This window comes from Anneissia japonica, unplaced genomic scaffold, assembly GCF_011630105.1.
Source record: "Anneissia japonica isolate Jap-2015-1 unplaced genomic scaffold, ASM1163010v1 scaffold1417_len1240632_cov203, whole genome shotgun sequence".
Classification (NCBI taxonomy): Eukaryota; Metazoa; Echinodermata; class Crinoidea; order Comatulida; family Comatulidae; genus Anneissia; species Anneissia japonica.
Window position 1 is genome coordinate 331,979 of NW_022727891.1, and position 15,615 is coordinate 347,593.

The window sequence follows — 15,615 nt, forward strand, 5'->3', positions numbered from 1 at the left end:
TTCATTTTGATTAATAGTGTAGATCCTGTCTCTTATACACATCTAGATGTGTATAAGAGACAGATACATAGGCCTAATAGAACACATAATCTTAAATCCATAAATAAAATAAATATATCTTAAAATAAATATCTTTTTTAAGATATATAAATGCAATACTGTATGGTTCAGTTTTGTTTTTATACTTTTGCAAGTTTTGTTTAATAATACTAATACTAATAGTAAAAATAATAATAACAATGATGATGATCATCATCATGATGATAATGATGACGATAGTAATAATTGATAATAATATTAAATAAAAAGTGAAGATAATTGTGCTAAATGCGAAAAAAACTTGTGATTTGTTGATCATAATTATTATAGTAGAGTTAAAGCTTAGTAACATAGTTCGGCCTAAGTTGTCCTGGATATTAAGTAGATCAGCGTTTCGCAAACTTTTTACTTCACAGCTTATTTATGATTCCAGGCACCAAGCCGCGGCCCAGCAGCCCAGCCGCGCCAGGGACCAACATGCCAAATCCTGGCATGAACTTTTGTTCATGAAGCCTCCATGTATATACAATATTTTGATATCATTGTCTGTTCTCTAAGTGATAAGATTTTATTGTATACAAATTAAATATTATTTTATTAAATAAATAATACCGTACATTTGTGTTTCCTCACCCCCCACCCTCCGACAATTGTTGATTGTTATTTCTTTCTACCATGATTCAACCAAACACGGTTCAGTCACACACGTCATAGCAGAGCTGTAGCCACAAGAAATGAAATGGTCAGGTTGCAAGCGAAGCGCGAGCACTGATGATTGGGGCTAGGGGGGGTCGCCAAGGGCCCCAGGTCGGGGTTCAAGTTTCCGGGGCCAATAAGCTGTAATATTATTGTAAACCATTAAACTGTAATATTATTAACATTAAGCCATTAAACTGTAATATTATTAACACATAACATAAAACATGTACGTTATTTTATATTTACATTATATTTACAATTTATATTTACACAAAATTATTATGTTTAATCTTTCCTTGTCGATGCTTGCATAAAACGTGATTTGGATCTAACATGATGATATTGATAAACAATCAAAATTCTGTGTACAATATTATGCTAAACATTTACAGAATGGACTTCCTTTAATATGTTATGGTCATATTAGACTGTAATATTATTATTAAAGAAGTCCATTCAACAAACAACATAAAACATATACATATCAAATTTATTGGGTTAAAGTTCTCATGTCGGTGCATGCATAAAACGATTTCCTAATATTTGGATATCTGAGATTGACAGACAAAATTCTCTATAGTATATACTATATACTAATTTTTACGAGTGGACTTTCTTGATTTAAGAATATATATAATAATGTATATTGAGATACGCAAAGTTTAGTATGTTAGAAGTTTAAAGGAGAGGGTTTCCTTATGTTGTGGTCATATTAGACTAATAATATTAAAAACCATTCAACATAAAACATATCAAAATTATTAAGTTAAACTTTCTACTTCGGTGCATGAATATAACATAATTTTGGGATATATAACATTTGAGAATGTACTGAATATAAAATCTTAAATATTTTACATTTTAATCAGCAATGTATCAGAAATACAGGGATTGGTTATACTGTAAAGCCTTCAGAACCCCTGCAATACTAAAACTGAGATGCAACAGGCAGTGAATATTTCATTTTGATTAATAGTGTAGATCTTTTTTTACATATTTTAAATTTTATTTGAATTCTTTTTATTTTGTATGGTCCATATGTTATATTTTCCACAGACAGATAAATGAATACCTGAACTGATATTGTATGGGTTTCAGATTACTATACAAAACAGATACCATAAATCATCTATTGTGGGGCTGTGTACATTGAACATTTGACGACAACGATAATGTCTCCAAATTCCCAACTGTAACTTAGGCTACCGGCCTCGCTTGACACTTCACATCAAAGGGCCTGTTAATTAATCTTGCACAGCTTCCTCCTCATCATCATCATCTTCTTCATCATCATAATTATTAATTGTCCATAGCAAAGTAGTGAAAAAATATGAATTCAGAGTATTCAATAATAGACGTTTCATAATGCACGAAGTGTATTATAAAAAATCTAAAAAACAAAAACATTTCGAATATCTAAAATTTATCTTCCAGTGACAAAACAAGCCAGCTCTCTTACTCATGACTCTCCCAATACGGGAACCCATCTGTGCGATAGCCAGGGTAAACTCTGGATCCGCGCTTGACATGTATTTAATGCTTAAAAAAGGTATATTTACAGTATATTTATTTATAGAAAATAATGTTGCATACTAGCACTATCAGGAACAAATATACAGGTAAAGGCTCCCGAGTGGGCATAGACACAAAACCGCTTATAATTCAAATAGCACGCATTATGTGGCACTTTAGCAGCATGTGCAAGTAGCTCATTCGCTGTAACAGTGAAGCAGCTTTATTAAAAACTATTTTCTCCATGATAAAACGTCTCTTTGTTATTTTTTTTTCAATTTTCAGACGGCTTCGCGGCCCTCTAAAAATGTTTCCCGGCCAAATTTGGGCCACGGACCATAGTTTGCGGAACGTCGATCTAGAGGTACTATTTCCTCAAATTTTCTCAACTCAGCTCCAACCATGGTGGGCCTGAGGTGGTGTTGACTTGCAAGATGTCCTCCCCCACCACCTTTTAAAACAGATCTGTGCCCTTCCCTGGGTATGACATTAAACCCTAGAGTCGGCTCCTGATGTATGTCTTAGTGACATGTTTTTAGGATGTGATCTTGTTTTTCATGTAAATCTTTCGTGATTATGACTATTCTGGATAAAGAATGTTTTGAGCAGAGGTGGATTCAAGGCCTGCCATCCCCCTCCCTTAATTTTTTAAGGGAAAAAAAAAGAAAAATATATTCAAATTTAAGTGTGAGAGTGTAATTTCCGGCCATCTAGAGATGCCGTAATCCTAAATTGTTTAACCTCAATCCCAACCACGGTGGGGCCGAGGTGGGTGTTTCCTTGGTCTGTGAAAGTCCCTCCCTGGTTCACCTCTCTTTCGAATTCCTGGATCAGGTTGTTGATTTATTATATAATTACTGTTGCACTTATTTATAATGCAATTTATATTGCAATTTTCACTTTATCCTCTCAAAACAGTCCTAAGAACGTTCAGATTGCGCTACTTCACAGGGGAATTCGCCCCCCGGACCCCTCCGGGGTCATACATAATTCGCATAACGGCTACCCCCCCCTTTCAAAATCCTGGCTACGCCCCTGCTGTGTAGGGATCGGAGCTCTCATCTGTCCGAGAGAAATATCCTCATTTTGATATTGACCTTAGAAGAATGTGATTCCACTCTCCATCTCACATGTCAAAACCACAGTCCCAGAATTGATTGGATTATTGACTTGCTAAAAAGAAAATCTTATTCAAATTAGAAGGGGCGCTTATTCAAACGGGCGCTTAAAGAAATTTTCACGTTAGAAGGGGCGGTTATTCGAGAGGGGCGCTTATTCAAACGGGGCACTTATTCGCGCGAGTACGGTACTGTACAGTAAATAAAGATTTCATCTCAAAAAAAGCATATTAATTAGCATATTTTGTAATTATTTTATGCAAAAATGAGTAGGTAGCACTTTTTTGACTAACAATGAATTTTATTTCACAAGCTTTTAATTTTTGTAGTTTATTTTATAAACATTGATATTCATTTGTACTGTATTTCAAATCTTTGTTTCATATTTCAGATGGTAAATACCAATATTTAGGTAATTATTAATTATTCCAGTATCATCAGCCCTTCATCAAATTTTATTTCTGTTGCTATTTTGTTTTGAAATGTGTAATGCAAACTGCATGCCCATTTGCATCTTGTTAGGTTTTTTTTAAAATTTTAATTATGCAACCAAACTCCATCCTGGTGGTATCATATTGCATTTTGTTGAATATTATTTTACTATATATGTGCATAGTTTCAAATTTACTGAATTGGACCCCTTCTTTCTTTTTCCTCTTGTAAGTTATGGTGAACTGCTATCTTTTAGTTGAATAGATTCTTGATTTCTTTATTAAATTTGGTATTCCAAATACTGTAAACCTATGTTTTAATGCTTAGCTAATTAGAAAATTAAGGCTTGTTACTGTTCAGTGGCTAGAGACAATTTCACTGTGCATCGCAAGCACCAACAATTGGCCTAGTGGACCTACTGTTACAGTAACCCTTTTAAATAATAACAGTTGGACAAAAAATTATAAATTTAATTTTTTTTTTTTAATCAGAAGATCTATTTTATACTATTATAAATAAAATCTTTAATAAATCAGTAGAGTAGAGTTCCATGGACACTTCAAAGTTTATTCATTACTTTCTCAATATATTTGAGCATCTCATCGGTTAAAGAAGTAAATTAAGGAGAAACTTCCTGACATTTCATGAACTAAGTTCATATTCTCAATTGTGATTCCATAATTATTTAATATTAATTAATATCATAATTTATAAAAAAAATTGAAATAAGAACTTTACACCTTTTTTATAAGAACATTGAGGCTGAAATTTTACTGGTTCTTATAAAAAAAAATAGTCACTGATGATAGAGATTTAGTTAGTACTGTAAATGCTGATCATTTTAAGCATTAATGATCATACTGTAGGTATAAATATTTTTTGCAATTTCGAATATAATAGGCCTATAAATTTCTATCTTTTCCTTGCTTATAACTATGATGACATCATGGATTGGATTACCTTGTTTTTAAAATTCAAGACAGATTAAGATCAGTCAGCTGCTTGGGTTGCATTTTGTATTGGGGCATACTGTCCATGTATTTTGCCTTTATCAATTTCAAGATATTTCCTACCATTTCATGCTCTGTATAACATGTATTAATAATAATTTCTGATTTCTATGCGTTCAGTGTACAAACAACCTTGAAGCCCTTTATGACAAACAAAAGAACACCATGGTGTTCTGTACTGCTCCCACTCAACCCTAACACTACATGTAAATGTCAGAAGTCTACTTTGTGAATATTTACCTTGATAACTGACTAATTCCTTTTGAAAAAAACTTGCTACAGTATTGTGTGTCCATGGAGGTGTGTCTTAGTTTACAGAACATTATGCTAATCTTTGTCTCTCATGTAGTAATTGGAGAGTCTGCCTGCTACAGTAGGTAATGAGAAACAAGTTGAATTGTAGCTTGGTAGTTCAGATGTAGCTCTTATAATTATTGATGGTTTAAATTTTGTTAAAACCTGAATTTTGATAAACTTAGATAGGTTTTTTGAGTGAGTGGTTCAATTATTACTGAATACTGACCTGAAATGTACCATTTGACTGTACAGTACTATAATACCACCAGCTGTCCACGTTACAAATTTATACAATAACATGAATGATTGATGTTGCAATCAGAAATATGGAAACCTTGTCAGAGAGAAAGGGAAGGTATGGCAAGGTAATGGCTTGCTTTGAAGCATGCCTTTTGTTTGAAGACATCCTTTTTTTAGGGTTCTTCACAAAATTATCTCATTTTCGCAATTGTACAAACAGTACTCTTTTTCAGTACCCCTCCCTCCCCTCTGAAAGTGTACATAAAAACGTTGATTTCGCAAAACCATTCTCCATTTTTGTGTGATGTTAACTAAAGTACTTACTTGGTTGCATAAAACTAAAATGTCTACATTATAATTGGTCATAAAAATCTGTAATTTTGAATATTGCATGATATTTTGAATCAACATTTTTTATGCACTTGTAAAAATGAACAAACTTATCTACCCCTCCCCCTACAGGTACTGTAGCATACTGTTTGTACAATACACCCACATGCTTTAAAACTTTTGAAAATGTTAAAAATTGTGAATGACCTCTTACTATTGTAATGACTTTGGAATAGTTTTCAAAGAATGGATGAGTGTCAATGTCATTAATTTCTAATTATTATTAGTTAGAGCTCACTTGATTAATTGACATGTTGAAATATTGATTGAGAAGGTGATGACCTTTGCCTTACTACCACATTTGATGTACAGTATTACCAGTCCAGTCAGCAAATGCAAAATACAAGCTTGTTTTGACAATTTAGAATGATGCAGTAGTTTAGTTGAGTGTTAAGACTACAGTAGATAGGAAAGGCCATTCAAGTACCATGTACCATTCAAATTTTTTTTAATTTTTTATTTTTTTTTTTAAATATTTTTTTTTTATTTTATTTTTATTTCTGTTGCTTTGTTCTTTTCTGGATGCACCATTAGAATTTGTCTAACGTGTGCCGCTGTTATAAAAGTGTTATCCAATAAATATTGTATTGTATTGTATTATATTTCTACTACTGTAGTACTACTGTATACTGTAGTAATAACATTTCATTCATCATTCCCAACCTACTGTATTCATGTATAACAATCCTTTAATTAAATTTTCATTTCACTTATGTTTGTGTGTCTGATAATCTCATCTGTTTTCCCCCGTCTATTTTACCCTGCAAATAACTACAGTATTTGAGCAATTTCTAATTTATTTTTTTTATAAAATAATCACTCACCAGGGATACAGTACTATCCAAGTACAGTATGTTAACATGCATACTGTAGCATGTGAGATGAAAGTCCATTTTGTGTCCGCAAGCAATACTGTACAGTACATAATTAATAATGTTACCTGATATTCAGTATGTTGATCTGCAGTACTGTATTGGATTTTCCTATAGGGAACCTCTTATTGTTTTACTGTAGATTTAGAATTAGCCTTTGAAGATTCTTAGATCAGGTATCAAACAATGTATAGTATTTCATTTCATGCTTGTTTGTTCCTGTGATTCATGAATTGCTTCCTGAGTAGCATCAGTACAGTATGCTGGTGTCAATTCAACAGGAGTGAAGCAGCTACTGTAGTTTTAAACTGGATTTGATTACTTTTATTTCTTCCCTCTTTACAGATTTTACACTTATTTTAGGTCTTCATACATAATTTTAGAAATTGTTCAATGTAAATTTCATAAATTTTACAGATTTTCATTTATATTTTACAATTTTTATCAGCCTTCAATTTCTGGTATTGTTTGATACAGGGGCCTACAGTAATATTGCAACTGACAAATAAAACATTTTACTATATTAATTATCATTTAATACTGTATACTATAAATGGATGCTGCTTAGAGAGAAGTTAATGTATTGTATCCCTCAAGAGATTTTGAAAAAATAACATATCACACAGTGTTACAGTGACCATGCAAGCCAACACTTCCTAAATACCTTTTTGCCTCATGCAAAACTGTATTCTAAACATGTAATCTATGATGATAGTAATAATATTAATAATATTATCACGTGAAAATAATACTGAACACATGTGGCACCTTAATTATACATGTAAATGATTACCAATGATTAACTTTTTAAATATATTTTATTACTTTAGATTAATTGAATATTAGCACGCAAGCTTTCATTTATAGTACACAGTATACTCTACAGTTTTATTCCCACTTAAAGCATAAAAATTTATACTTGACATTTGTGGGACCTTAATTACAAATAATCACCGATGATTAACTTTAATTTTCATAGATCCTGCGTATTGTTGTATCATGATTTATGTCACATGATATTTGATTATAAGATGCATTATGATGTACCAGCATATTGGTGCTAGCCTGTACTTGATCATTGCTACCTGGTAAATTTCACAGGCATGCTATTAATAATAATATGCTGATGTCATTAGTACACATCAGTGCAGTCTACATGTCCAGTTAAGATGATATAAGGTAGACGCCAAGTATATACAGTAGATAGATGCACCATTGTGTTGCTTCAATATTTCAACTCTTTATTTGATCACCTTTTGGAATAACAAATTGACCTTATATACATGCTTATTTATAATACAAATATTAGCATATATAGGAATGTGTGAGGAGCCTACTGTGAAAGATATTATTTTTTTTAAAAAAGGAAAAAAGTTGTTTTTTCTGGAATACAATCTATTTCCTAAAGTACTGTAATATTCATGTTTCGCATAAAATATAACAATTGTTAAAAATTTATCATTGAACCATGAATGCCAATTGTAGTTTGTAGTTTGTCACTAACCTAGTGTTAGATTAGTCTACAAACAATGTGATTTAATCCTAATTGATTTAATTTCTATTGCACTGATAGATATAGGTGACACTTGTGCTTGGATTTGTACTGGGCTAGATCATTATAGTTATGTTGCTGTGTTATCTGTCCTCTCAATTTAAAAAATCATAGTTGGATTATGCATGATTATGTAATCATCATGAATAAAAAGAAGAAAGTGAACTTCCATTTTCCAAATTAATTGTTACTGGTACAATATTCCTTGATCATTTAAGCTTCTGTGGTACATACATAATATTACCTTATTTAGCTACAGTATCCTATAAAGATACATTTATTTTTCAACTGCCTTTCTATTTGACCTCACAAAATGAAGCTACAGTAGCCTAAAATTACAGTAAATGTGAACTTTTGTAACAGGTATTGAACTTTACTGTATGGGAATGGTTGTCATAATGAATTGAAAAATGTAGTCATTGGTAAATCTGCCCAGTAAATCATCATTGCTCAAAATCTATCATATGACCTTAGATCAGAGCATCAACACAGTGTTTAAGAATCTGAGAAATGGGATGGTGTGACATGTTTTTAATGTTTCAGCCAAGTGATTTAATGAGGAATTTTAATTCAATTAGGAATTGATTAATATTGTAGCAGCTATACAAGTACTCAAATGAGGATGATAGAAAGAAAAATCAAAGAAATATCTACCAACAATTAGGCCTACCATTCTCCTTCAGATTTTCCCTGAAGCTTCCCACTCCCGGTGGAAACTTCCTGATCCGCTCCAGTATGACAAGCCCAAGTAATCACATTATTAGTCCTATTTATTTGTTTTTAGAATTGTTTACATTTCAACAGGCATTGCTGGAATATTCCAGGTTCACAAAAAAATTTCCATCTGGCTGACCATTATGATACTACCACTAAAATGCTAAATAATTCAAAATCAAGTACATTACAAAATCTGTTTTAGCAATTTGCATGGAGGTGATAATTGATAATACAAGTCACACCAGAGAGCATCTGCTCAAAAACTTAAAGGAATTGAAAGAACATAAATTATTTTCTTTTGAGGCCATAATTAAAATAGGATTCCTTGCAAATCACAACATTTAGGCACAATTATTTATTTACTAAATCTGTAATCTTTAATCGAAGTATTAATATGTAGAGTTGATGAAAGTTTGTACCCTGAGAGAAAATATAGTTGAGTGCACACTTTCCTTTACCATTACAAATCAATTGTCAAAAAAAAAAAGGTACTGGGATCCACTGTCGGCTAGAGTGACTTGTGTCATAGAATACACAAGTCACTCTAGCCGACTTGTGTTATTTGTGTTATAATTGGTAAAAAAATCATAGAAATAGAAAAAAATTTACAACATTTGATAAAGTTGCACATAAAAAAACACTGGAAGAACTTGGTGACCGTTCATGCTCAGAAATTGGATCTGAACTAAACCATTTTCTTATAATAAATAAAACGAATAGTATGGGAAAACAGGAACAATTGGTAATTGTCCAGGCCTTAAAATAACGTGACGGAATGTTAATGTATGTTTTATTAGTTGTTACCACAGAGTTCAGGTGATCACTTCCAAGTTCATCCATTTTGTCAAAAGGTACAAAATTCTAACAGTCAGCATTTCTCATCAGTTTTAAGGTAAATACCTATAAGGCTGGCTATGTATCAAAGCCAATCAGAATTGCCAGTTCAGGATGTTTCTATTTTTGTACTCCTACAGAGGGATTGATGCTGTGTGAAAATTATTTGAACATCAACTTGAGAAATGCCACTTTAAACTTGAATTAATAACCTGCATCACATGCTGTGCGCTTCATATGTTGCCTTCAGCTCCAGTTGCACATTTCTGCAAAATTCAAGTCATTGACTTTCATTTTCTTTCTCAGTAATACTCTGTGTCTGTAAGGTGTGTTTTATTATGCCATTCATCACCTAAATTGATACTAAAAGTTGGAAAAGAGAACTAAGTTTTGAAATTCCACATCCTAAGGGATGAGAGAAGCCATTCTTGCAGGAAATATCCTCCATTTGTGAGTGGATGGCCAGAGATAAAAATATATTACAGCACACAGTATCTGTCGCTAGTTTGTTTTGGCACACCTAGGCAAATAGAATGTACATTGCTGGGTCAGAGAAAAGGTCACCGTATGGCTTATTGTTTGCAGTCATATCAAATGCTGCTTTGTTGCTAGCTGGATAAATTAAATCCATGTTCTCTAATTTGAGGATGTATATTTTCAATTAATTAAAAGATGCAGTAGATCATTGAATAGGCCTTCTGTACAGTATGTTATAATACTGCCTTCAGTGAGAGAATGTTTGCTTTCATTATGTGCATTTAATTACAAGGCTCTTTTGAAATATACATAATGCCAACAAAAATGTGACATCAAATTCCTAGTAAAGTAATCTGTTATTGCTTTAATCTAATTTACATTATAGCGCACTCATCTCTTTGAGTATGCTAGTAGCATGCCATACATATTTATTTTCTCAAAATTAGTGAAAGAGAAACAATGAAATGTCCTTTTTTTATATTGAGTGTGTTGTACTCTGCATAATTTTAATGTTGATATCAAGTTTTACAACATAGTACAGTACACTACAGTATATGACATTTAAATTCTGATTTATGATGTGTTATAAATCTGAAGTTTTCCTTGTACAGTAGGTCATGTTTTGTGAAATAGACTCATAGGCACCAGCAGGTGATTAATCTTAAGATAATATCAACCTGAGGTTTATATAGCAATTGAGTATGGATGGAGCCTATCAACACAAAACTTTTTTTCCCCTCATTCACTCACCGGAATGCATTTAGCAAAAGGGATTTAACAAGATTGTGTTGATCTACAGTAGGTGTATTGTATTTCCAACCATTGTATCTATTGTTTCCTCGGAATAGAAGAAAATACACAGAAAATATTGGAAGTTCTTTCAATCCATTTGATTCCCATGTTGTTGTTCGTTAGTCACCCAAAAATATAGAATATGGTATTATTGTTGGGCAAAGGCTAACCACTGGTGAACACTCTCAATTAGATTGGTTTCTGTTTCGAGGTTTAATTCAGTTGGATAAATATAAAGATCATAAATAATAATGTAAGCAGGAGATTGAAGTTGTTACTGTGTCATTACCGTAAATCATGTTTTAGTTGATTATTGTATATTTGTGTAAAGTTAGCACCAAGAACAATATTTCATACTCGGTTATCATAAACATGACATTTAAAAACTTGCCTTACCTCAATGATTTAAAAATTACTATAATAGTATAGTCTTGCTATGTATTGATTTTAGTTAATACGGTAATTAGCAAGCTAGCTACAGTAGCTACATGTAGTAACAGGACAGATCAGGTTGTTTCTACCAGGATGATTGATGCACCAATAAAAGGGTGAGGGCTAATGGTTTGGGCAAGGTGTCTGCATTTGAAGCACGGTGTGTAACCATTTTACTGTAATATTTTACCAAAACGATTGATTTCATACTTGGAAATTTATTTTGCTGCTGTGGGGATGGGAGAAAGAGGATCTGGCTCTAGGAGGTGGAGGAACTGACCCTTTGGGCTCCTTGAAAATCATACTTAGTGGGATTTCCTGGTCAAATATTAATTAGAAAAAGAAAGGTAATGTAACACTTGTATAGCACGTAATGCACGAAAAAGTCTTGTATGCGCTTCACATAATAAAGTAAATAAAATGTTTAAACAAACAAATACACAAATAAACAAAACAAAAATCCCAGGATCTGATGCTGAGTAAATATTTATTCTGCCATCATCTTGTGATTTCAATGTTGTAATTGAATTGTACTGAGTCTGTTTTGTGATTTTATCATTGCATTCTGTAATACTCTGTGGAGTTACTAACTATAAAGTATACCACCAGTATCTGTGGTATGCATATATTAATTAACCCCTGCCATGTAATATTACTGTATGTCTTTAACCCCATCACAGAGTGCTTTTAAGTTAAGCACAACAATCACTGTCAGCTGGTATATGAGTTGCATGTGTGTAATTCCTCGTTACCTATTTACCATGGTTCCTATTTTGATATTGGAATTTTATGCATTCATTTTTGTATTTTATTTAATAAAGATCCTTAATTAATTGAATTTGGTTGTCAAATTTAACAAATGAAGAGTACTTTCTGTATGATCTGCCTGCACATCATCATCCCTGTGAAAATATTTTAAATAATTATTAGTTTACATACTTTTTAATTTTGTACAGTTTCCTTCTTTTGGTAGAAGACTGTTTCAAATCAAAAATATACAATAATGTACCCATACCAGTAACTATAAAACAATTGAAATACAGTAGTTTAGATGAATACTGTAGCTTGCTAGTTAAGATACTTGCCCTCCATTGCCAGAGTCCTGGGTTCAGTTCCTGTCATTGTTGCAGTATCTTTTCTCATGACCAAAACATCTCCACTCCCTAAACCTCATATTGAGATTTATGTGTAAAGCATCATGTGTGTATGTATGTCTTGTGTAAGGGATTGTCACCTACAAGTAGGACAGTGATATATTCGCTACTAACAGTTCTTGGTGCATGTGTTGTACACCTAAATAAATAGAAATGAATAAATCTGAAGAAATTTAAATTCCTATCGTATTCTGAGTCACCAATATGTTTGTAACATTTTATGAATTGAGATTGATATTTTATGTTTGGTTATTTTACAGATGAACGTAAGCTTGGAGAAAATGAGAACCCATTGCTGGTGCAACTTCACTGGACAGAAAGTGACAGAGAAGGACGATTTCTACTCAAGGTGGAAAATGGCAAAGACGTAAGTCTGCAACCAATATTGATTAATAAAATTTACTTGGTTTTAAATCTCAAGGTGAATTAATATTTATAACACAAACAAAATGAAATTAATGGAAAGGAGAGTCATAAGTAATCTTTATTCATTCTCAAAAAAGAAAATTCCATTGCTTGTCGGAGTAATTAAATACAAAGTTAAAATACAGGTAAAAAGAAGAAAGACATACATACCCAAACCCATAAATATATAAAAGATGATGAAGAAAGGATTAAAAATGATATTTAATAGGTAAGCTTGAATGCTTAACTTGATGTTGATGTTTAAGACTTGCTGATGGAAGTACTGTATGTGGCAATAATTGGTAAAATGATGTACAGTCGAAAGATGGACGTCTACCCATCCAAGATATGTTAATTCTGTATCGTTTCTTTCTTAGGGTGCCTTTGATAATGGAGCAAACCGCAATTCAAAACGACGTCTGTCCCGACGAGAAAAAAAAGAGCTGAAGAAGAAGGAGAAAGAAGCAAAAAAGAAACAGGTATATACAGTAATCGGATAATACAAACCTTTCTTATTCTACAGTAGATATTAATTCAGCTCTTTTTGTTGAGGTTTCAGGCAAAATAACAAAATACGTCTGAAAGACGAATCTTGGAAATATGCATTTATCTACTAAAAGATTGCAGAAGTAGAAAATTGATAATGCAATGTATATCTGAGGGTGTGTTTATACGCAAGTCTTTTTATCCGGTGGGGGAAAAAAACGAACTTTTATCCATTCAAAATGTGTCGTTTTGATTGTGAAACATTAAATTTTTTGAGGTTCGATTGTGTGTCCTTTATTTTATATTAATTTTATTTTCTTCATACCAAATTTAAATTCAGTCAATTTAGTCATGCTTTTGTTTTGACCCAAATTTTTTGATATGCACAATTTCAAGTACATTTTGAATTAGGTCAACAATCCTACAGTTACAGTATGTGTGTACCCTATAGGTACCTGCTTAATATTGCTGAATCGTGGAATAAGCTAATTAGCAAACTCACATATTGATTAATCAGTGATTAGTTATGAATACAACGACCTCGTTTACAAGTCCAATCAATCATTAATCTGGTAAATAAGAGTCTCGTTACAGGTAGAAAATCATGGTTTAATCATTTATTAATATTTAAATTTCTTTCATGCTGAACGTATGATGACAGTATAAATAGCAATGAGGTACTGCACAAATGGCAAAACAGGTTGATACATAACCATGACAACATTAGTATTTTACCAGACATTTCTGGAAATGTTTTACCAGAAAGAGTGTCAACAATATAGTGCATTGTTTCTGAAATTGCTACACAGTATTACTATTCAAGTTTAAAATACTGTAATGCATTAAGATTTGAGAATTATTTAAAAACCAAATACGAAAATTTAATCATTCCAAATTTTAATCTTTCAATTAAAGTGGTATTTACATCATAATTTGCAGCGAGTTTTTGTCATTATTACTGTAAAAATTAACCATCTTGACCTAGCTACTTGTTACTGGCTGTGATGGTTTTGATATCTAGATGCATTAGGAGCTATGTTATATCATATGAACAGTGTGACTTTGACCTTAAGGAACTATGACCTTACCATTGGACAGTTGATGAGTATTATGGCATAGTAATTCAACCTTGAATTAAGCCAACCTTGTATACTTACTCCAGGTTATGTAAAAGAAGATGATTCTTTGACAGCTATAATTTTTAGCTGTACTGTACATTGTAATCTGTGTAATTGAGGATTTAGTAAGTGTCCTCTTGGAATGCCACCTATGTGTCCCAAGCTCTCCACTTCAGCCCTTTCTACAAAACTGCCTGTGTGCAGCTTGTAGAGTCATGATCAATTATTATAAAGACACTATTTTTCTTTTATCAATTTCTACCTCTGCAAAACAAAATGGTTGAGATTATATAAACATAGGAAATGACCCTTTAACTGACTTTATTCATCTGGAAGACAATATGTTGAGATTACTAACTGACCAGCTACAGTACAGTGCCTTGCAGCAGTCTTGCATTAAATATTTAGAAGATCATTCATGAAATATTTCTACTACTGACTTAGAAGAAGCTTACTACAAAATAATTTAAAATCCTTCCACATTCATATTAGAAACAATTAACAGAATCTAAAGTAGTTGAATTCTCTCGTGCTTAATAACAAAAACACACAGCTGCTTAGAGTTTTATGCATGTCTTACTTTGCATGCTGATTTCTTTTTCAAATCTAACTTTTACATCAATGGTTTGTTGTGCGATATTAAAGGGCAAGTCGCCCGGGGGAAGTATTGACGATCTGCAGCTCAGCACGGCTGAGCAGCATTACAAAGAAAAGCCGGATTCGTTGTTTACACGTAGCATCTCAAACCCGGAAGCTGTTTTGAAGCGCCGGCGAGAGCTGAAGTTGGAAAAGAAACTGGATAAAATACGGCAACGGCCAAATTCAGGTTTGTGACTTTCATTTGTACTTGTAATTTTTTGAAATTATTACGTGTATAGGCCAAATGGCAAAAATTTTATGTTGCTTGTTAAATTTCACCTTTTTTATTGAAGCAAGGAATTGTTACAGCAGCTCCCTGATTAAAGTTATTTTTAAAATATAAATGTGAGTTCTCTTTGAGTAAATGCAAGTGTTTGCTGTATTATATAGTTTTTAAAAG

At 32.4% G+C, this 15,615-nt stretch overlaps 1 protein-coding gene across 5 annotated transcripts in view; it reads left to right on the forward strand.

Moving 5' to 3' along the window:
* LOC117113905 (afadin-like) overlaps positions 1–15,615 on the forward strand; it is a 56,635-nt gene that overhangs the window by 10,379 nt on the left and 30,641 nt on the right. For 4 of the 5 annotated variants that reach the window (XM_033257404.1, XM_033257408.1, XM_033257405.1 and 1 more), the window contains exons 3-5: positions 12,828–12,934; positions 13,350–13,451; positions 15,222–15,402. In XM_033257404.1, coding sequence (XP_033113295.1) covers positions 12,828–12,934; positions 13,350–13,451; positions 15,222–15,402 — 390 coding nt within the window. The remainder of the gene's footprint in view (positions 1–12,827; positions 12,935–13,349; positions 13,452–15,221; positions 15,403–15,615) is intronic. The other variant, XM_033257409.1, reaches the window with a different exon arrangement.